General features: G+C 47.3%; 1 protein-coding gene across 1 annotated transcript in view; it reads right to left on the bottom strand.

The window, feature by feature from the left end:
- Positions 1 to 22,073, bottom strand: part of loxhd1b (lipoxygenase homology PLAT domains 1b) — a 388,496-nt gene extending 366,423 nt beyond the window's left edge. Inside the window, exons 1-5 of the mRNA XM_059989781.1 lie at positions 21,957 to 22,073; positions 15,777 to 15,936; positions 5,688 to 5,846; positions 3,703 to 3,842; positions 2,303 to 2,443 (exon numbers count right to left, since the gene is read on the bottom strand). Coding sequence (XP_059845764.1) covers positions 2,303 to 2,443; positions 3,703 to 3,842; positions 5,688 to 5,846; positions 15,777 to 15,921 — 585 coding nt within the window. The 5' untranslated portion in view covers positions 15,922 to 15,936; positions 21,957 to 22,073. The remainder of the gene's footprint in view (positions 1 to 2,302; positions 2,444 to 3,702; positions 3,843 to 5,687; positions 5,847 to 15,776; positions 15,937 to 21,956) is intronic.
- Between the last annotated feature and the right edge of the window lie 713 nt (positions 22,074 to 22,786).

The raw sequence follows: 22,786 nt of genomic DNA, 5'->3' as shown, positions 1-22,786 counted from the left end.
AATGCAGAGAACCGGGAAAACTAAATTGCAGAATAGACTGGACATAAGGAACCCCCTTTGAGTATCACTGTATTCCCATCAGCCTACGATGGGACCGTCTTGTTGCAGGGAAACAAGCCCAGGTTTGCCACTGATTCAGCGATATTGGTGTGTTTTAATGATTTTATATGTTCATACGAGGAAAATATGCACTGTGTGTTTAATATTAAAATCTTTAGATAAACCCTTTTAGAAACGAAATTGAGTGCATTAGCCACTTATAAGTGATTTATAGTTGATTTATCACCTACTTTCTGGTCATGATTAACACCCACAACAACCCCCCCATCATCGGCCAGTCCGCAAGAATATTGTCAATATTAAACCGGTCTGTGGTGCAAAAAAGGTTGGTGACCTCTGCTTTAGTCATCCTCCCTCCTAAAAGAATGGAGTGACATTTGCAATTTTCCATTCCTCCAGGACCATGCTAGAATCAAGTTATTCTTGAAAGATCATGACCAATGCATCCATTATCTCTTCAGCAACCTCTCTCTGGACTCTGGGATGTAGTCCATCTGGTCCAGGTGACTTATCCACCTTAAGACCTTTCAGCTTGCCTGGCACTTTTTCCTTCATAATAGCAGGGAACAGGATTGCTACTAGACACATAACTCGAATACCGGTATTGAAAACTGAATCTCGTGAGCAAGCTACTATCATTAAGGTTTGATTCCATAAAAGAAAAAGCCATTGCAATCATGTCTATTGATGAGAATTCATATTAAAACTTATGATGAGATTGTGTGATAAAGCCTGATCAGCAAAAACAAGCATTACTCTCAATTATCTACTTCACCCCCAATGTAACCCATCCAAACCATTACCACAGGTGTAAACGCCGAACGTCACCACAGGTGTAAACGCCGAACGTCACCACAGGTGCAAACGCCTAATGTCACCACAGGTGTAAACGTCTAATGTCACCACAGGTGTAAACGCCTAATGTCACCACAGGTGTAAACGCCGAACGTCACCACAGGTGCAAACGCCGAACGTCACCACAGGTGCAAACGCCGAACGTCACCACAGGTGTAAACGCCGAACGTCACCACAGGTGTAAACGCCTAATGTCACCACAGGTGCAAACGCCGAACGTCACCACAGGTGTAAACGCCGAACGTCACCACAGGTGTAAACGCCTAATGTCACCACAGGTGTAAACGCCGAACGTCACCACAGGTGCAAACGCCGAACGTCACCACAGGTGTAAACGCCGAACGTCACCACAGGTGTAAACGCCTAATGTCACCACAGGTGCAAACGCCGAACGTCACCACAGGTGTAAACGCCGAACGTCACCACAGGTGTAAACGCCTAATGTCACCACAGGTGTAAACGCCGAACGTCACCACAGGTGCAAACGCCTAATGTCACCACAGGTGTAAACGTCTAATGTCACCACAGGTGTAAACGCCGAACGTCACCACAGGTGCAAACGCCGAACGTCACCACAGGTGCAAACATCTACAGTAATATTACTATCAATTATCTCCCCAGATAACCCACCCAAAACATTACCACAGATGCAAGCACCAAAGAGAAAATGAGTTTTCAATAGAGGATGTGTGAATCGAGATGAAAAATGTGGCATTCTGAACCACCCTCCTAAAGGTTAGGTTCTTACCCTGAGATACCATAAAGCATAGAACAGCACAGAACAGGCCCTTCGGTCCATGATGTTGTGCCAACCTTTAACTGACTCCAAGATCAATCGAACCCTTCCCTCCCACACAGGCCTCCCTTTGTATGCCATCCAAACATTTGAGTACCCAAGAGGATCTCAAATGTCCCTAGCACTGCGTTCCACACACCCACCACTCTACTCTCTCTGTTATAAACTTATCCCTGACATCCCCCCGATACTTCCTTCCAATCACATTAAAGTAATGACCCAGGATTAACCACTTCCGCCTTGGGAAAAATTCCTGCCTCTTCACTCAGTCTGTGCCTCTTACCATCTTGTACACCTCTGTCATCACCTCTCACCCCACTTCGCTCCCAAGAGGAAAGCCTGAGCGTGCTCAACCTATTCTATTACAGTCACCCACTCATCTGTTTCTCTTCGTGCACTACTTAACTTATTTATTTTTGAGATACTCCTTGTTGTCATTCACAGTTACTTATTATTTATTACATTGTCCTGCTGCAAAACAAAACACATTTCACAACACATGCCAGTAATATTAAACCTGTTCCTCATATCCTCATAAGACATGCAAGTGAGGACTACTTATCCAATATTAAGAGATCTATATAATGTCACCTTGGCATCAGTCCCTGCTTCCCTTTTCTTGCCTGTTTGTACCGTCACTTTGTACAAAACATCACCGTCTGCTTGGGATCCAGTCCTGGACAGGTCACGCCTCGAGTTTGATGATTGTGGAAGCAGTACGCTTCTGGAGTTCTGAAAATCACGTGAAAGTAACACTCAGTTTCATAAAAGACTGATTTATGTCACATTAAATTAACTGGAAAAGCAATGAAAAATAATTTCAGGGTAACCCAGGCACAAGACTAACACAGAGAACAGCAAAAGGCCATTCAGTCTTTCAAGCACATTCTATCCATGGGCCAGATATATTTTGGCATTTGGATGAATTCTGTTCAATGCATTACATCAGCCAAGGAGACGGGAGTTTCTCTTTATTCCCAAAGTGCAAAGATATTTGTGTAGTCAAGCTACTATATTTTATATCATAAACAAAAGATTCTGCAGATGCTAGAAATCCAGAGCAACACACACAAAGTGCTGGAGGAACTCAGCAAGTCAGGCAGCACCTATGGAAATGAAATGTCAACATTTCGGGATGAGACTGGAAAGGAAGGTGGAAGATGCCAGAATAAGAAGATGGTGAAGGGGAAGGCAGACAAGCTGGGAGATGATTGGTGAAGCCAAGTGGCCAGATTAAGTAAAAGCTGGGAGATGATTGGTGAAGCCAAGTGGCCAGATTAAGTAAAAGCTGGGAGGTGATTGGGGGAAAAGGAAAGGGCTGGAGAAGAAGGAATCTGATAGGAGAGGAGAGTGGACCATGGGAGAAAGGGAAGGAGGAGAGGTACTGGGGGAGGTGATAGGTAGATAAGGAGAAGAGATAAGAGGTCGGAGTGGGGAATAGAAGAGTAAAAGAAAAGGGGAAAATTCCAGAAGTTGGAGAAATCAATGCTCATGCCATCAGGTTTGGGGCTACCTAGAAGTAATATGAGGGTGGCCTCATCAGGGCAGAAGAGGAGGCTGTTGTCTGATATGCTGGAATGGGAATGGGGTTTGGAATTAAAATGGCTGGCCTCCAGGAAAATTCCACTTTAGGCAGAAGGATGCTTTATATAGTTCCCTTTGCCTTTTTCCCAAGACAGAAGTGACTAATACATGGGGGGGGGGGCATAATTTTAAGGTGACTGGAGGCAAGTGGGGGGGGGTGTCAGAGGTCAGCTTTTGTTTAGAAACAGAGAGTGAAGGATGTGTGTAACATGATGTGGGGTGGGGGAGTTATATAGGCAGGTACATTAGGGACATGTAATTGTGCAAAGACACGTGTCGGACTGGTGTGACTGTACTCACTGACAGCATTTCCAAGACTTGTACAGATATTAGCAAAGCTCAGCTTTTATGGAGATTCACAGTGTTGGCACTGTCTGCTATTTACTGAGAAAAACAAAAGGACATACAGAAAGACGGCGTGGCTGTTCCTGAAACCCAAACTTCCTGAGGTAGTAGTTGAAAAGGTGAGGGTCGTTGAGCGAGTGGTACTGAGGAAACTTGCAGCTGCGACCGTCTCTATATCTGGAACCAGGCTTGGAAGTCCGTGCTGTGAATACAGAGGGTTGGACTTTGTTTCACACTGGGTAACACTCACAGACACTCACTTCGCTTTGTGACTTCAGACTGAGAAATGGAGTGAAAAGTGCAAGCATTACCCTGCTATGCTTTGAGCACATGAACAGATGTGAACTTCTTTCCCCAGAGCGAATCTTACACAGCATGCACTCCAATGCTCTGAAAATCTGTACGTTGTTTCAGATCCACTCCCTTACCACCCAGACCCGCTGGAACATCAGCAGCAAGGAGTCTGAACTGTGCACGGCTTTGCGCCCCCATTCTAACACTTTCTACAGGAGCACCATCGAGTGTCCTGTCTGTCTGTATCGTTGTGAGTACGGAAGCTGCAAAGTATCAGACCGCAAACCCTACAGAGGATCACCAGGGTCTCCCTCCCAGCAATTTGTGACACTTACTGGGAACATTATAGACAAAGGGCCCATAGCATTGTTGAGGATCCCTACCACCCATCCCACAATCTCCCTGACCCACTCCTGTCTGGGAGAAGATACAGCAGCTTCAGGACTAGGAATGTCTGACTGGGTAGCAGCTTCTTCCCTCAGGCTATGAGACTAATGAATTCCCTGTCAGCACTGAGGTCTCATCACCAGGATAGCCAGCTGTTTACTGTTTACCTGTGTTGTGCACCACATGCATTTTGAATGATATTTTAGTAACTTACAGTAATATTTTGTTTCATGTGCTGTGTGAGATATCTGGGTGCACCGTGGTCTGGAGGAACAGTGTTTCATTTCGTTGTATATATGTACAGTCAGATGACAATCCATTACCACCCAGACTTGCTGGAATGTCTCAACAGAAGCCCTCCCAAGTAGAGACAACCTGCAAATCCTGGGAATCCTTGTTGATTCTCAGCATCCACACCCTGGATCCATCCTTCTCTCATATTTCCAGGTATTAGAAATCCCGGATCAGAGAGCTTGACTAATTTTCTTGGAATATTGTGTTCAGTTCTAGTTGCCTCATTATAGGAAGGATGTGGGAGCTTCAGAGAGGATGCAGAGGAGATTCCCTTATGAGGAGAGGTTGAGCGAGCTGGGGGAATGAGAGGTGACTTGATAGAGGTGTACAACATGATAGATGGAGTGGACAGCCAGAGACTTTTTCCCAGGGCAGAAATGCTTAATACAAGGAGGAATCATTTTAATCTGATTAGAGGAAAGTATAGATGGGTTGTTAGAGATAGTTTGTTTGTTTGTTGGTTTTTTTTAAAAGCACAGAGTGGTGGGTGTGTGGAAAACCCTTCCAGAGGATGTGGTAGAGACAGATAAATTAGGAGCATTTAAGAAACTCTTAGATAGGCACATGGATTGTAGAAAAATGGATGTGTGTGTGGGAGGGAAGGATTAGATTGATCTCAGAGTAGGTTAAGAAGTCAGCACTGTACTGTGCTGGAATGCTCCATATTCCTGTACACCACAATGTGAATGAGGTAAATACAGGGGTCCGTGTTAATGAACATTGCCTATTGTGATATTACTTCAAAGAAAGTGCCCAGAACAGCTGTACAGCAGGAACAACAATGGAGAAGTAGGATTAAGTGTTTCTACTGAGTTACGTTAGTAATGGTTCATGCCTGTTATATTACAGTGCAGGAGTGATGACCCAAGTCCACTGAATCAGAGACATCCACACTCAAAAACCTGCTCGAAGAGAGAGCCTGCGTACGTAGGAGGCTCAATCGGTTCACCACGCGATCAATCGATTCATCCTGCGATCGATCGATTTACCCCGCAATGAATCAGCTGCACGCATACTCATCACATTTGTGCAATCCATCCGATTTGGTTCATGGACCACAAAGATTACTCACCAGAATATGGGGCTCTCCTGCTGACGGCAGACTCAGTGAACCTGTGGTTCAGGGTCACCTTGTACTTCCTTAAAGCACCAGTCCACTGTTCACGTGTTTTTCTGGGATCATTCCACACTGGTTTACCTCTGGGTGGAGAGATGTTCCTGAACTGGAATCCTGTTTGAAAAGAACAGGGGAGAACACCTTTAATGTGCTTGTGAACCAGTATCACAAGTTGGAGTTATGCCTTTTCCTTTTATTTAGTCAGCCAGCACTGAACAGGCCCTTCCAGGCCATCAAGCCCCATCACCCAGCAACTCCTCATTCACCCAAGCCTAATCACAGGACAATTTACAATGGTTAACTAAACTACTAACTGGTATGTCCTTGGACTGTGGGAGGAAACCAAAGCACTTGGAGAAAACCCACACATTCCATGGGGAGGACATACAGACTTCTTGCAGAGGATGCCAGGATTGAACTCCGAACTCCGACTCCCCAAGATGTAATAGGGTCGCAGGAACTGCAATGCTACCGTGGTCCCCAGTGGTAGAACTACCTTAGAGAAACACTGCACAATAGTCACAACTAAGGTCAGAAGGAGAAGTGTTTTTCCCATCTGCACCTGGGTTTGCTCATGGTGCTCCGGTTTCCTCCCACTGTACAAAGACAGACCAGGTAATAAGTTCATTGCTCGTTGTAAATTGTCCCGTGATTAGGCTGGGGTTAAATAGGTGGGTTAGTGGACAGAGCAACTCCTTGGGCCGGAAGGGCCTGTTCCGTGACTGATCTCTAAATAAAATGCTCAATGAGAAAACAGACTACAGGGGGTTAGGAAAGAAGTTGAGAAGCAGGACCTCAAAGGTAGTAATCTCAGGATTACTGCCTGTGCCACGTGACAGTGAATATAGGAATAGAGTGAGGTGGAGGATAAATGTGTGGCTGAGGGATTGGAGCAGGGGGCAGGGATTCAGAGTTCCGGATCATTGGGACCTCTTTTGGGCAGGAATGACCTGTACAAAAAGGATGGGTTGCACTTGAATACCGGGGGACCAATATCCTGGCGGGGAGGTTTGCTAAGGTTATTGGGAAGAGTTTAAACCAGAATTGCTGGGGGGGTGGGAATCGAACTGAAGAGACGAAGGAAAGGGAGGTTGGCTCACAAATAGAGAAAGCTTGGAGACAGTGTGAAGGGGAGGATAGGCAAGTGATAGAGAAGGGATGCGTTCAGACCAAATGTAATGCAAGGAGTACCATGATCAACACTCAGATCTATGATGTTGTGGCCATTACAGAGATCTGGATGGTTCAGGGGCAGGAATGGCAACTTCAACTGCCAGGCTCTAGATGTTTCAGAAAGGACAGGAAAGGAGGCAAAGGGGGGGGGGGGGGGGGTCGTGACACTGTTGATCAGAGATAGTGTCACGGCTGCAGAAAAGGAGGAAGTCATGGGGTTGTTGTCTACTGAGTCTCTGTGGCTGGAAGTTAGGAAAGGAAGGGGTCCATAACTCCACTGGGTGTTTTTTATAGACCACCCAATAGTAACAGGGACATCAAGGAGCAGATAGGGAGACAGATTCTGGAAAGGTGTAATAATAACAGGGGTGTTGTGGTGGGAGATTTTAATTTCCCAAATATTGATTGGCATCTCCCTAGAGTGAGGGGTTTAGATGTGGTAGAGTTTGTTAGGTGTGTTCAGGAAGGTTTCTTGACACAACATGTAGATAAGCCTACATAAGCTTTTTGATAAAACCATGTAGATAAGCTGTACTTGAACTGGTATTGGGAAATGAACCTGGTCAGGTGTCAGGTCTCTCACAGGGAGCGTTTTGGAGAGAGTGATCACAATCTTATCTCCTTTACCATTGCATTGGAGAGGGATAGGAACAGACAAGTTCCTTTTGGAGCTTTTGGAAAGCATCAAGTTGGGTAAGTCTCCGGACTGGATGGGATGTACCCCAGTCTACTGTGGGAAGTGAGGGAGGAGACTGTTGAGGCTCTGGCGATGATCTTTCCATCATCTTACGGATGTTGTTCCTTTATTCAAGAAAGGGAGTAGAGATAGACCAGGAAATTATAGAGCAGTGAGCCATACTTCAGTGGTTGGTAAGTTGATGGAGAAGATCCTGAGAGGTTCCCTCCATCTCACCATCGCACACACATTCACAGTCCTTCCCTCCTCCCTCACATTCACACTCCGTCCCTCCCTCCTCCCTCTCACATTCACACTCTGTCCCTCCTTCCTCCCTCACACATTCACAGTCCCTCCTTCCTCTCTCACATTCACACTCCGTCCCTCCCTCCTCTCTCACATTCACACTCCGTCCCTCCCTCCTCCCTCACATTCACACTCCGTCCCTCCCTCCTCCCTCACATTCACACTCTGTCCCTCCCTCCTTCCTCTCTCACATTCACACTCCGTCCCTCCCTCCTCCCTCACATTCACACTCCGTCCCTCCCTCCTCCCTCACATTCACACTCCGTCCCTCCCTCCTCCCTCACACATTCACACTCCGACCCTCCCTCCTTCCTCTCTCACATTCACACTCTGTCCCTCCCTCCTTCCTCTCTCACATTCACACTCCGTCCCTCCCTCCTCCCTCACACATTCACTCTCCGTCCCTCCCTCCTCCCTCACACATTCACACTCCGTCCCTCCCTCCTCCCTCACACATTCACACTCCGTCCCTCCCTCCTCCCTCACATTCACACTCCGTCCCTCCCTCCTCCCTCACATTCACTCCGTCCCTCCCTCCTCCCTCACACATTCGCACTCCGTCCCTCCTTCCTTTCTCACATTCGCACTCCGTCCCTCCCTCCTCCCTGACATTCACACCGTCCCTCCCTCCTCCCTCACATTCACACTCTGTCCCTCCCTCCTCCCTCACACATTCACACTCCGTCCCTCCCTCCTCCCTCACACATTCACACTCCGTCCCTCCCTCCTCCCTCACATTCACACTCCGTCCCTCCCTCCTCCTTCACATTCACAGTCCCTCCTTCCTCTCTCACATTCACACTCCGTCCCTCCCTCCTCCCTCACATTCACACTCCGTCCCTCCCTCCTCCCTCACATTCACACTCCATCCCTCCCTCCTCCCTCACATTCACACTCCGTCCCTCCCTCCTCCCTCACATTCACACTCCGTCCCTCCCTCCTCCCTCACACATTCACAGTCCCTCTCTCACATTCACACTCCGTCCCTCCCTCCTCCCTCACATTCACACTCCGTCCCTCCCTCCTCTCTCACATTCACACTCCGTCCCTCCCTCCTCCCTCACATTCACACTCCGTCCCTCCCTCCTCCCTCACACATTCACAGTCCCTCTCTCACATTCACACTCCGTCCCTCCCTCCTCCCTCACATTCACACTCCTTCCCTCCCTCCTCCCTCACACATTCACAGTCCCTCTCTCACATTCACACTCCGTCCCTCCCTCCTCCCTCACATTCACACTCCGTCCCTCCCTCCTCTCTCACATTCACACTCCGTCCCTCCCTCCTCTCTCACATTCACACTACGTCCCTCCCTCCTCCCTCACATTCACACTCCGTCCCTCCCTCCTCCCTCACATTCACACTCCATCCCTCCCTCCTCCCTCACATTCACACTCCATCCCTCCCTCCTCCCTCTCACATTCACACTCCGTCCCTCCTTCCTCTCTCACATTCACACTCCGTCCCTCCCTCCTCCCTCACACATTCACACTCCGTCCCTCCCTCCTCCCTCACACATTCACACTCCGTCCCTCCCTCCTCCCTCACATTCACACTCCGTCCCTCCCTCACATTCACACTCCGTCCCTCCCTCCTCCCTCACACATTCACACTCCGTCCCTACCTCCTCCCTCACATTCACACTCCGTCCCTCCCTCCTCCCTCACATTCACACTCCGTCCCTCCCTCCTCCCTCACATTCACACTCCGTCCCTCCCTCCTCCCTCACATTCACACTCCGTCCCTCCCTCCTCTCACACACATTCACACTCCGTCCCTCCCTCCTCCCTCACATTCACTCCGTCCCTCCCTCCTCTCTCACACATTCACACTACGTCCCTCCCTCCTCCCTCTCATTCACACTCCGTCCCTCCCTCCTCCCTCACATTCACACTCCGTCCCTCCCTCCTCCCTGACACATTCACACTCCGTCCCTCCCTCCTTCCTCTCTCACATTCACACTCCCTCCCTCCTCCCTCACACATTCACACTCAGTCCCTCCCTCCTCTCTCACATTCACTCTCCGTCCCTCCCTCCTCCCTCACATTCACACTCCGTCCCTCCCTCCTCCCTCACACATTCACACTCCGTCCCTCCCTCCTCCTTCACATTCACACTTCGTCCCTCCCTCCTCCTTCACATTCACAGTCCCTCCTTCCTCTCTCACATTCACACTCCGTCCCTCCCTCCTCCCTCACATTCACACTCCGTCCCTCCCTCCTCCCTCACATTCACACTCCGTCCCTCCCTCCTCCCTCACATTCACACTCCGTCCCTCCCTCCTCCCTCACATTCACACTCCGTCCCTCCCTCCTCCCTCACATTCACACTCCGTCCCTCCCTCCTCCCTCACATTCACACTCCGTCCCTCCCTCCTCCCTCACATTCACACTCCGTCCCTCCCTCCTCCCCGACATTCACACCGTCCCTCCCTCCTCCCTCACATTCACACTCCGTCCCTCCCTCCTCCTTCACATTCACACTCCGTCCCTCCCTCCTCCTTCACATTCACAGTCCCTCCTTCCTCTCTCACATTCACACTCCGTCCCTCCCTCCTCCCTCACATTCACACTCCGTCCCTCCCTCCTCCTTCACATTCACACTCCGTCCCTCCCTCCTCCTTCACATTCACAGTCCCTCCTTCCTCTCTCACATTCACACTCCGTCCCTCCCTCCTCCCTCACATTCACACTCCGTCCCTCCCTCCTCCCTCACATTCACACTCCGTCCCTCCCTCCTCCCTCACATTCACACTCCGTCCCTCCCTCCTCTCACACACATTCACACTCCCTCACACATTCACACTCCGTCTCTCCCTCCTCCCTCACATTCACACTACGTCCCTCCCTCCTCCCTGACACATTCACACTCCGTCCCTCCCTCCTTCCTCTCTCACATTCACACTCCCTCCCTCCTCCCTCACACATTCACACTCCGTCCCTCCCTCCTCCCTCACACATTCGCACTCCGTCCCTCCCTCCTCCCTCCCACATTCACACTCCGTCCCTCCCTCCTCCCTCTCACATTCACACTCTGTCCCTCCCTCCTCCCTCACATTCACTCTCCATCCCTCCCTCCTCCCACACATTCACACTCCGTCCCTCCCTCCTCCCTCACACATTCACACTCCATCCCTTCTCCCTCACACATTCACACTCCGTCCCTACCCCCTCACACTCTGTCCCTCCCTCCTCCCTCACACATTCACACTCCCTCCCTCCTCCCTCACTCATTCACACTCCGTCCCTACCCCCTCACACTCTGTCCCTCCCTCCTCCCTCACACATTCACACTCCCTCCCTCCTCCCTCACACATTCACACTCGTCCCTCCCTCCTCACAATCACACTCTGTCCCTCCCTCCTCCCTCACACATTCACACTCCCTCCCTCCTCCCTCCTCCATTTTCATATCATCTGCAAACTTTGCCACAAAGCCATCAAATCCATTATCCAAATCACTGACAAATAATTTGAAAGAAACGGTCTCAATACTGACCCCTGAGGAACATCACTAAAAAAGGCCCCCTTTATTACCACTTGCTGACTCCTGCCTGTCAGACATTCCTCTAACCATGCAGCTATTTTTCCTGTAATGCCATCGTATTTTATCTTGTTAAGCAGCCTCATGTGTGGCATCTTATCAACTTACTTCTGACAATCCAAGTAAATGAAATCCACTGCCTTTTTTTTGTCCACCTGCCTGTTACTTCCTCGAAGAACTCCATAAGACAAAGGAGCAGAAGTCGGCTATTCAGCCCATCGAGTTTGCTCCACCATTTCATCATGAGCTGATCCAATCTCCCCTTTAGTCTCATTCCCCGCCTTCTCACCATAACCTTTGCTGCCCTGACTACTCAGATACCTATCAATCTTTGCCTTAAATACACCCAATGACTTGGCCTCCACTGCCGCCCATGGCAACAAATTCCATAGATTCACCACCCCCCGGCTAAAATAATTTTTTTGCATCTCTGTTCTGAATGGGTGCCCTGCAATCCTCAAGTCATGTCCTCTCGTACTAGACTCCCCCACCATGGGAAACAACTTCGCCACATCGAACAGATTTGTCAGGCAAGAATTCCCTTTACAGAAGCCGTACTGACTTTGACTTATTTTATCATTAGTCTCAAAGTATCCTGAAACCTTTTCCGTAATAATAAACTCCAACCCTTTCCCACTACTGAGCTTAGTCTAACTGGCCTATAATTTCCTTCCTTTTGCCTTCCTCCCTTCTTAAAGAGTGGAGTGACATTTCCAATCTTCCAGTCCTCTGGGACCATGCCAGAATCAAGTGATTCTTGAAAAACCATGAACAATGCATCCGTTATCTCTTCAGCAAACTCTCTCTGGACTCTGGGATGTCGTCCATCTGGTCCAGGTGACTTATCCACCATAAGACCTTTGAGCTTCCCTAGCAATTTTTCCTTTGTAATAGCAATGGCTCTCACTCCTGCTCCCTGACACTCATGGACATCTGGCACATTGCTAGTGTCTTCCACAGTGAAGACTGATGCAAAGTACCCATTATGTTCATCTGCCATTTCTTTGTCCCCCATCACTACCTCACCAGCATCATTTTTAAGTGATCCAATATCATCTCTCATCTCCCTTTTACTCTTCTTATAACTGAAAAAATTTTTGGTATCCTGCTTTATATTATTAGATAGTTTGCCCTCATATTTCATCTTTTCCCTTCTTATAGCTTTTTCAGTTACCTTTTGTTGAATATTAAAAGCTTCCCAATCATCCAATTTCTCACTCACTTTTGCTATGCTATATGCCTTTTCCTTGGCTTTTATGCAGTCCTTAACTTCCTTTATCAGTCACGGTTGCCTACCCCTGCCATTTGAGAACTTCTCCCTCTGTGGGACGCATCCATTCTGCGCCTTGTGAACTATCCCCAGCAACAGCCACCTCTGCTCTGCCATCATCACCACCAGTATCCTCCTCCAATCCACCTGGGCAAGCTCCTCTCTCATGCCTCAGTAATTCCCTTTATTCCATTGTGATACTGATACATCTGAGTTATGCTTCTCTCTCTCAAACTGTGGAATCAATTCAATCATATTATAAACTGCAACTGCTTAGTGTTCCTTTACATTAAGCTCCCTAATAAGATCTGGGTTATTGCACAACACCCGATCTCAGACAGCCTTTCTCCGAACAGGCTCAAGCACAAGCTGATCTAAGAAGCCATCTCGTAGGCATTCAACAATTACCTCCCTTGTGATCTGACATCAACCTGATTTGCCCAATCCCTTTGCACATTGAAGTCCCCCATTATAATTGTGACATTACCTTTATTACATGCTGTTTCCAGCTCCCTTTGCTGACTACTATTTGGAGGCCTATATAAGATTCCCATAATGTTTTTTTTACCCTTGCAGTTTCTTAACTCTGCCCACAAAGATACCGCATTCTCAGACCCTATGTCACCTCTTTCTAAAGATGTAATTCCATCTCTTATCAACAGAGCCGCACCACCGCCTATGCTTTCCTGCGTCCTTTCGATACAAAGTATATCCTTTGATGCAAAGCTCCCAACTATGACCTTCTTTCCACCATGACTGAGTGATGGCCACAATGTCATACCAAGCTTTCCTGACTGTTAAGGTGTGTTCTGGAACCATGAGAGTATTCCCAGGAGTTTGAAATTGCTCACTGCTGTGCTGCCAACAAAAAGGGTGGTGTGAGTGGATCCAGTTCTCCTTACGTCGATAACCATGTCCTTTGCCTTGTTGACATTGAGGAAGTGTTATTTGCCCGGCACCTGACCTTGAGCTCTTCCACCTCCACTCTGCAGGCCGTCTCATCATTGCTGGTGATGAGCCCCACCACCGTCGTCTCAATGACAAATTTGACGATATGATTGCTTGGCTGTTCAACCGTGCTATCACGTGTTTGCAGAGTGTACAGCAATGGGCTCAGCACACAGCCCAGGGGGACAGCCCTGTTGAGGATGATGAGATGGAGGAGCCATTGTTTTCTAAAATGGGAGTGGGGATGACTGGAAGAATTGGATCAACCCATGATTGAACAGTGAAGCAGACTTGATGGGCAGAATGGCATACTTCTGCTCCTATATCTGATGGTCTTATGGTCTAATTAAGCCCCATCACCCATACTGGCAAACAGACCAGCAGAACCACAGCAGAGCCCTCTGTCCTGCACCAGTCTTTCACCCAGTACAGCCCAGCTTCTCATTGTCTCCTTTCTCTCCTAGGGATGAGGTCTTCGGAACCTGTGTTGGTGTTCCTGTAGCTCTGGGATTTTACGGGATGGGGTTGCTAGCCCCACACACAACCCTCCTCCTTTCACAGCCGGGCTTGGGATTATCCGTGACAGACTGCTCACAATAGTTTGAGAGTCGCTGCACCAATACCTTATAAAACATCAATGCAAGAGATTCTGCTGATCCTGGAAATCCTAAAGCAAACCACACAAAATGCTGGAGGAACTCGGCAGGTCAGGTAGCATCTATGGAAGTACAGTAGACCCTGGGTCCCTTTCTCCAGCCCTTTACAGACAGACAAACATACTTTATTGATCCCGAGGGAAAATTGGGTTTTGTTACAGTTGCACCAACCCAGAGTAGAAATGTTGCAAAATAAAACCAGAAATAATTAAATAATAATAAGTAAATTATGCCAAGTGGAAATAAGTCCAGGACCAGCCTATTGGCTCAGAGTGTCTGACACTCCAAGGGAGGAGTTGTAAAGTTTGATGGCCACAGGTAGGAATGACTTCCTATGACACTCAGTGTTGCATCTCGGTAGAATGACTCTCTGGTTAAATGTACTCCTGTGCCTAATCAGTACATTATGGAGTGGATGGGAGACATTGTCCAAGATGGCATGCAACTTGGACAGCATCCTCTTTTCAGACAGCACCGTCAGAGAGTCCAGTTCCACCCCAACAACATCACTGGCCCATCACCCATCACCTTTCCCATCCACCTCGCTTCACCTATCACCTTCTGGCTAGTCCTTTCCCTACTCCCACATTTTTATCCTGGGATCTTCCCTCTTCCTTTCCAGTCCTGAAGAGGGGTGTCAGCCTGAAACATCGACAGTGTATTCACTTCCACAGATGCTGCCTGACCTGCTGAGATCCTCCAGCATGTTGTGTGTATTGCTAAGTAAGGCATTGTTGCTTTTACATTGTAGTCTCTGGGAGTTAATAGTAACATTGCATTTGCCATCCTTACTAATGACTCAACCTGCATGTTAACCTCCAAAGTCTCTTTGCATCTCCGATTTCTGAAATCCCTCCCCATATAGAAAAGAGACGGAGGGTCACAGCACCAGTGAAGACCATGAAGGTATGATCAAGGGAGTGCTTATAGAATTGCTTTGATTAGCTATGAACTTCATCATATTCAGGAATTCATCTTCAGATCTGAACCAAGACCTATGTGGATGAGAGTGTACCAGACGTACCCAAACCAAAAGCTATGGGTGAAGCAGGAGATACACAGTCTGCTCAGGGATTGATCAGTGGTACCTGAGACCAGTGATCCAGAACAATACAAGTACTGCAGGTACGACCTAAGGAAGGCAGATTTTAAGAGTAATTCCGATGGAAGTTAGAGACGGAATCGGTGTCTGATTCTATCTCGTCTCTGCCTTTCTTTCTTCTACCAAAGTGCACGACCACACCTTCCCGACACTATATTCTACCTAATAAGAGATTCTGATGACGGATCTTGGCCCAAAGCGTTGACTGTTTATTCATTTCCACAGATGTTGTCTGACCTGCTGAGTTCCTCCAGCATTTTGTGTGTGTTACTGTGTTTTCCATCTGCCACGTCTTTGACTATTCTAATCCGTCCATGTCCTTCTGCAGCCTCAGTACTGCCTTTCCCTCATTTGTAAAGAGAGAAACTTACCAGTCGCTGGGCGAATGCGTGCTACAACCTTGACGGGGTAAGGGTCTACTGCTCTGAAGGTCTGGGTTCCACAGTCAGAGATCTGAGGCTGCAAGATTCCAGTCATAGCTGCTGAGGAGGTATAGTACTGAGTCTGTGACGGCATTTTGTTCCTGCGTTCCTGGAAATCAGGGAGAAATTTGACACAATGATATATTACAGAACAAATTAAAATAATATTGCTACCCTAAAATAATAGCTATAAAATGAGCTGGGGTATATTGAAGTGTCCAGGGACGGGTAACACCTCTGCTGAAGGGGCTTGTTGTGACAATTCTGGGGATTTGCCTTGTTTTTGCCATGGTGGTCTGGACTTGCCCTGTTTTTGCCATGATGGTGGGGGTTTCCCCTGTTTTGGCCATTGTGGTGGGGATTAGCCCTGTTCTGGCCATTGTGTGGGGATTTGGCCATTGTGGTTAGGGTTTTCCCTTTTTCCCATACCATGATGGCAGAGTTTGCCTGTCTTGGCCATTGTGGTGGGGATTAGCCCTGTTCTGGCCATTGTGTGGGGATTTGGCCATTGTGGTTAGGGTTTTCCCTTTTTCCCATACCACGATGGCAGAGTTTGCCTGTCTTGGCCATTGTGGTGGGGATTAGCCCTGTTCTGGCCATTGTGTGGGGATTTGGCCATTGTGGTTAGGGTTTTCCCTTTTTCCCATACCACGATGGCAGAGTTTGCCTGTCTTGGCCATTGTGGTGGGGATTAGCCCTGTTCTGGCCATTGTGTGGGGATTTGGCCATTGTGGTTAGGGTTTTCCCTTTTTCCCATACCACGATGGCAGAGTTTGCCTGTCTTGGCCATTGTGGTGGGGATTAGCCCTGTTCTGGCCATTGTGTGGGGATTTGGCCATTGTGGTTAGGGTTTTCCCTTTTTCCCATACCACGATGGCAGAGTTTGCCTGTCTTGGCCATTGTTTTGGCATGACCTGTCATCAGCCATATACATTTACATATACTGGGAATTTACTGTAGAGCGTTGCTCAGGGTGCAACATGCAACAAGGAGCATTCATCAACTATAAAGAATAATGTAAAAAATAAAGTTAGATATTACCAGTATAGAATATACAGAAATACTAGCATGCATTGATAATGTAAATAGTGTTATAAAACATGGTTGAATGGTCTGGGGTTCCCAGCCTGGGATCCACAGAAACCCCTGGACACAGCACAATACACATTGAGTGTAGGAGTCCTGACAATTGTTCATACACAGTTCCTCTGAGTGAGTGGGAGAACAATATAGTGCCTATAAAAAGTATTCATCCCCACCTTTGCAAGTTTTCATATTTTATTGTTTTTCAACATTGAATCACAGTGAGTTCAATTTGGCTTTTTTTTACATTGATCAACAGAAAAAGACTCTTTCATGTCAAAGTGAAAACAGATCTCTACAAAGTGATCTAAATTAATTACAAATATAAAACACAAAATAATTGATTGCAGAAGTATTCACCCCCTTCAGGTCAGTATTTAGTAGATTCACCTTTGGCAGCAATTACAGCCTTGAGTCTCTGTGGATGGGTCTCCATCAGCTTTGCACATCTGGACACTGCAATTTTTCCCCATTCTTCTTTACAGAACTACTCAAGCTCTGTCAGATTGCATGGGGATTGTGAGTGAACAGACACAAATTCCAATTGGATTGAGGTCTGGACTCTGACTTGGCCAATCCAGAACATTAACTTTGTAGCTTTTAAGCCATTCCTTGCGGTCTGCATCAAGTCTTCTTCCAGGATTTTGCTGCATTCACTGCTGTCATAAGTCTCTTGGTGGCTGCCCTCACTTAGTCCCCTTCTTGCACGATCACTCAGTTTTTGAGGGCAGCCAGCTCTTGGCTGGTTTACAGCTGTGCCACATTCTCTCCATTTCTTGATGATTGACTTAACCGTAATCCAAGGGATATTCACTGATTTGGAAATTTTCTTGACATGTGTTTCTCATTAACCTTTTTGCAGAGTTGCTTGGAGTATTCTTTTGTCTTCCTGGTGTAGTTTTTGCCAAGATACTGACTCCCCAGCAGTTGGGCCTTCCAGAGACAGGTGTGTATTTACTACAATCAATTGAAACACCTTGACTGCACACAGGTCTCCAAAATCAGATCTCCATTTGACTAATTATGTGACTTCTAAAACCAAATGGCTGCAGCAGTGATGACCTGGTGTGTCATATTAAACAGGGTGAATACTTGTGCCATCAACTATTTTGTGTTTGCAATGACACATCATGCGAAGAGAGACATTGGAACATTTAGTTACAACTGGAAAGCTGGAAGGAAAAAGACGCAGAGGCAGCAGAGAATGGAAGTGAGAGATGAATTAACATTGTGGTTAGAAACAGGGGAGGCAACAACTACAATTCGGAGGGTTGGGGACCGTGATGGATGGAGAGACATGATTGCCCACACCGAACGGCAAAGCACCTGAATGAATGAATTTGTAATGAATTTAAATTACTTAGTACAGATCTGTTTTGACAGGAAAGAGATTTTTTTGTTGATCAGGTAAAAAAAGCAAAATTAAATCCACTGTGATTCATTGTTGTAAAACAGCTCCAGTTGAAATTCCATGCGGAATATTTGGGAGGACCAAGAACCAAGAAAACAATAAAACATGAAAACTCGGGGCTAGGGTGGTGGAGGGGTGGAGGATGTGAATACTTAATAATGAACCCAATCCATTAATCTGGTTAACCACTTGCCCTTAGAGATCATGACATTACAACTCGGTAGAGAGGAGATGATCTGGTTATTCCCCTGTCAATCAATCTTTGTAACCACAACTAGAAAAGTTCATTATCACTGAGATATCCAATATACATAATTAACTGAAAACTCTTCTCCTTCTACTGTTTGTTCTTTAATGGCTGGAGTTGTTGTAGTTTCCGTTGTCTTAACTCTTCCAACAGTTTATTTTCTGTGCAACTTGTTTTGTTGCTGTTCAAGACTCGCCCGCTGTTGCCGATTGGTTGATGCCCTGTTGCTCATGGCTACCTGAAACCGCAACGCAATCAATGTAGTGTGTAATTTGCCAATGGTGCTGGGTGCGGGGGGGGGGGAGGGGGTGATAAATGGGAATAAGTTCTCATTAACTATTAAATAAATGCTCCCGATGGCAGGGGCTTCAAATAGCCACAGACAACCAAGTCCAACTCTTGACCTTTACTGCGACTACAGGGCAGACGGAGAAGAAATGGGCAGACCACATTGCAGAGTGGACCGGAGAGGCCAGGCCCTCGCCCACAACCGTGAGAGATGGAGGCAACTGCTGCAGGCTGATCGGAACAGCGCCCCTATCACCTAGGCGGGCTGCGAGATCGGTAAGGTAGAAAGCCCAGCGAAACAGTTTCTACTGACAGGAGAAGGGCCGATGGAGGGCTTCGGGCACATGGGGCCCGTCAGCCATGAGAAACTCTGATCTCAAACCTCCGCTGCCTTGCGGGAATACCCACTCATGGGGAAGGCTTCGGGAGTGAACCCAAAGGGCAAATTCTGGAGCTGGAGTCCCTAAGGCAGTCCCACATCGAGTTCAACACTGATTGGCAACTCCTGCGACAGTCCTGGTGCCAAACTCTATCGGTCTCTGCCGTTTGTTTGTGTCCATCAGACGTGTGGAGAGGGGGAGCATGCTACATTGTCAACAGCTTGCTCTCCTTATCGCACTGCCCAGGCTTGCGACGCAACATCCATAGTCAACCCTGACCAACAGAGTGTCTACTGCTTCCTCATTGAGCTTGTTCAAGACTGCCTCTAGATCAGGCTCTCCAAAGAGGTTTCACAAATTAACAAGTATTAAAATAATCAGATAACAGCAAAGAGTTTATAATAAATATCAAAATCAGGTTTAATATCACAGATTTGGGTGGAGAAATGTTTTGTAGTAGCAGTACAGTGCAATCCATAAAACACACTGTTAGTTACAATAGGATTATACGTATATGTGAACACACCGTGGATTTCAGTTAATCAGGACCAGCACATTTTGTTCCAATAGTGCCTGCTCCAATTAGCCAAAATAGCATGGAAATAGTTAGAAGGTATGGAGAAAGACAAACTACCATTTAACTGAGTAACAAATGGCGTATTTAAATGAAATACAGAACAAATCAGAACACCACCAATAGTTCTATAAAACTGTATTATTTCCAAATACTTATAGGAGGAATTCATCATGTACACTGCTACATTCTTTTGATGGAGTGTAAGTGAACCGAATCAGCTGACGCCTAGTGCAGATAATGGACCATCTCTATGCAACATAATGGAGTTGCACCCTCCAGATCTTCATCCCCTATGTTTCTTTTTAATTGGAATTGACTTTATTTCTTACATCCTAAACATACGAGTAAAAATCTTTACATTACTTCTCCATCTGAATGTACAATTCATAGTAATTTATAATACATAGTATGTACAACAGGACAGTCAATATTGCATAGGAATACAATTGTATCAGCATGATTTAATCAGTCTGATGGCCTGGTGGAAGAAGCTGTCCTGGAGCCTGTTGGTCCTGGCTTTTATGCTGCAGTACCATTTCCCAGATGGTAGCAGCTGGAACAGTTTGTGGTTCATAACTCGGGTCTCCAATGATCCTTCGGGCCTTTTTTACGCAAGTGTGTTGTAAATGTCCTGAATAGTGGGAAGTTCACAACTACAGATCTCTTGTCAGCCATGGTTGCCTAGGCCTGCCAATTAAGAACTTCCTCCTCTGTGGGACATATCTACCCTGTGCCTTGTGAACTATTCCCAGAAACTTCAGCCATCTCTGTTCTGCCATCATTCCCACCAGTATCCTCCTCCCATCCACCTGGGCAAGCTCCTCTCTCATGCCTCTGTAATTCCCTTTATTCCATTGTGATACTGATACATGTGAGTTATGCTTCTCCCTCTCAAACTGCAGCATGAATTCAATCATATTATGATCACTACTCCATTATACCTCTTCTCACACTGTCTCCTGTAAAACTGCTATTCTCTTTTCTCAGGCAACACGAGTGAATCTGCAGATGCTGGAAATAAATAAAAACACAAAATGCCGGCAGAACTCAGCAGGCCAGACAGCATCTATGGGAGGAGGTAGTGACAACATTTCGGGCAAAACGTCATCACTACCTCCTCCCATAGATGCTGTCTGGCCTGCTGAGTTCTGCCGACATTTTGTGTTTTTATTCTCTTTTCTCAGTTCAGTTATCTCCTGTGCATCTCTTCCAAGAATGAGACTTTCCTTTCCAGGACATCAGAGATATCCTCCTTCAAAAAATGGGATTTCCCTTCTTCCACCATTGATGCTGCCGTCACCCAGATCTCCTCCATTTCCCAGACATCCACACACTAACCAGTTCTTCCAGGTGAGGCACCCACTTCACTTCCAATCTGTTGGGGTTGTCTATTGTATCTGGCGCTCCAGGTGCGGCCTCCGCTGTATTGGTGAGACCCAATATAAATTGGGGGAACAATTTGCCGAGCATCTCCACTCCGTCCACCAAAAGCAGAATTTTCTGGTGGCCAAACATTTTAATTCAGAACCCATTCCAACATGTTGGTCTGTGACTGGCTCTTGTGCCATGATGAGGCCAGCCTCAGGGTGGATGAGGAACATCTTATATTCCATCTAGGTAGCCTCCAAACTGACGGCATGATCATCAACTTATCCTTCAAGTAATTTTCCCTTCAGCCTTCTTCCATCTCCCACTCTGGCCTCTTACCTCATTTCAACTGCCTATCTTCTCCCCCTGGGTCCCCTCCTCCTTCCCTTTCTCCCATGGCCCATTCTCTTCTCCTTTAAGATTACTTCTTCTGCAGCACTTTACCTTTCCTACCCACTTGTCTTCACCTATCACTTTCTAGCTTGACTTCCTTCCTCTTCCCGCCACCTTTTCTTCTGGCGTCTTCCCCCTCCTTTCCAGTTCAACTGAAGGGTCTCGGCCAGAAATGTCGACTGTACACTTTACCACAGATGCTGCCTGACCTGCTGAGTTCCTCCAGCTTTTTGTGTGTGTTATCCTGAAATGAGGTAGTTCAGTGCAATACATAAAAATAAGTAGGCTGGATGGGCCAAATGGCCTAATTCTCCATGCATGTCTTATCGTTTAGCTGACGACACCAGGAGCGATGTGCTTACGACCCGCAGAGAAATCTCACCTGTGTCTCACCGTTTAGCAGTGGGCCGGCTCCCGTTGCCCCTTGAGGACGGCGTGCTGAGATGGGTCGGCAGAACGCTATTGCGCGAATCCAGCTCCGCGCTGCTTGTTATCCAAAGCTCTCTGTAACTAAGGAAGTGAAGACCGCAGTTTTGAAATTAAGCCGATCGCCTCTGATTTAATTGCGTCATTGTAAGGCGGGGCACCGCCAGCAAGCGGAGGTTGGCCGCGGAACAGCGGCGAGAGCGGAGTACGGGGCACTGGGCTTCCTCGCCCACCGAGGACCACAGAATGATCCCGGTGGGAAATCGTCAGTAAATCCCTCACAGTAACTTATCTCAGCAAAAACTTTCCCTATAATTTAAAGACGCGAGAGGCTACACCATTGAAGAGAAGATTGGAAGTAACTTTCCTTCCACAGTCCAAAGACGTACGGGTTAATTGGGCAATGACCCGAGGGTTAAATCGGTGGGTTGCTGGGTGATGCAGCTCGTTGGGCCAGAAGTTCTGTGTTGTATCTCTAATTAAAATACATGGATGGATGGGAGGGCTATGGTCAAATGGACCAGGCAGAATTACAGTTTGGCATGGACTAGATGGGCTGAAGGTCTGTTTCAGGGCTGTAGTGTTCTATGTTGGGTGGTCAGGTGGAAACAAACATAGAAACCTACAGCCTATTACAGGCCCTACAGCCCACTCTAGAAGCTGCCTAGAATTCCCCTACTGCATAGCCCTCTCTTTTTCTAAGCTCCATGTACCTATTAGAGTCTTTTAAAAAACCCGATCGTATCCGCCTCTACCACCTTCACTGGCGGTGCTTTCCACACACTC

This window comes from Hypanus sabinus, chromosome 14 (genome assembly GCF_030144855.1).
Source record: "Hypanus sabinus isolate sHypSab1 chromosome 14, sHypSab1.hap1, whole genome shotgun sequence".
In the NCBI taxonomy this organism is placed as follows: Eukaryota; Metazoa; Chordata; class Chondrichthyes; order Myliobatiformes; family Dasyatidae; genus Hypanus; species Hypanus sabinus.
Note: the sequence above shows the minus strand (reverse complement) of the source record. Positions and strands in the feature narration are given on the sequence as shown.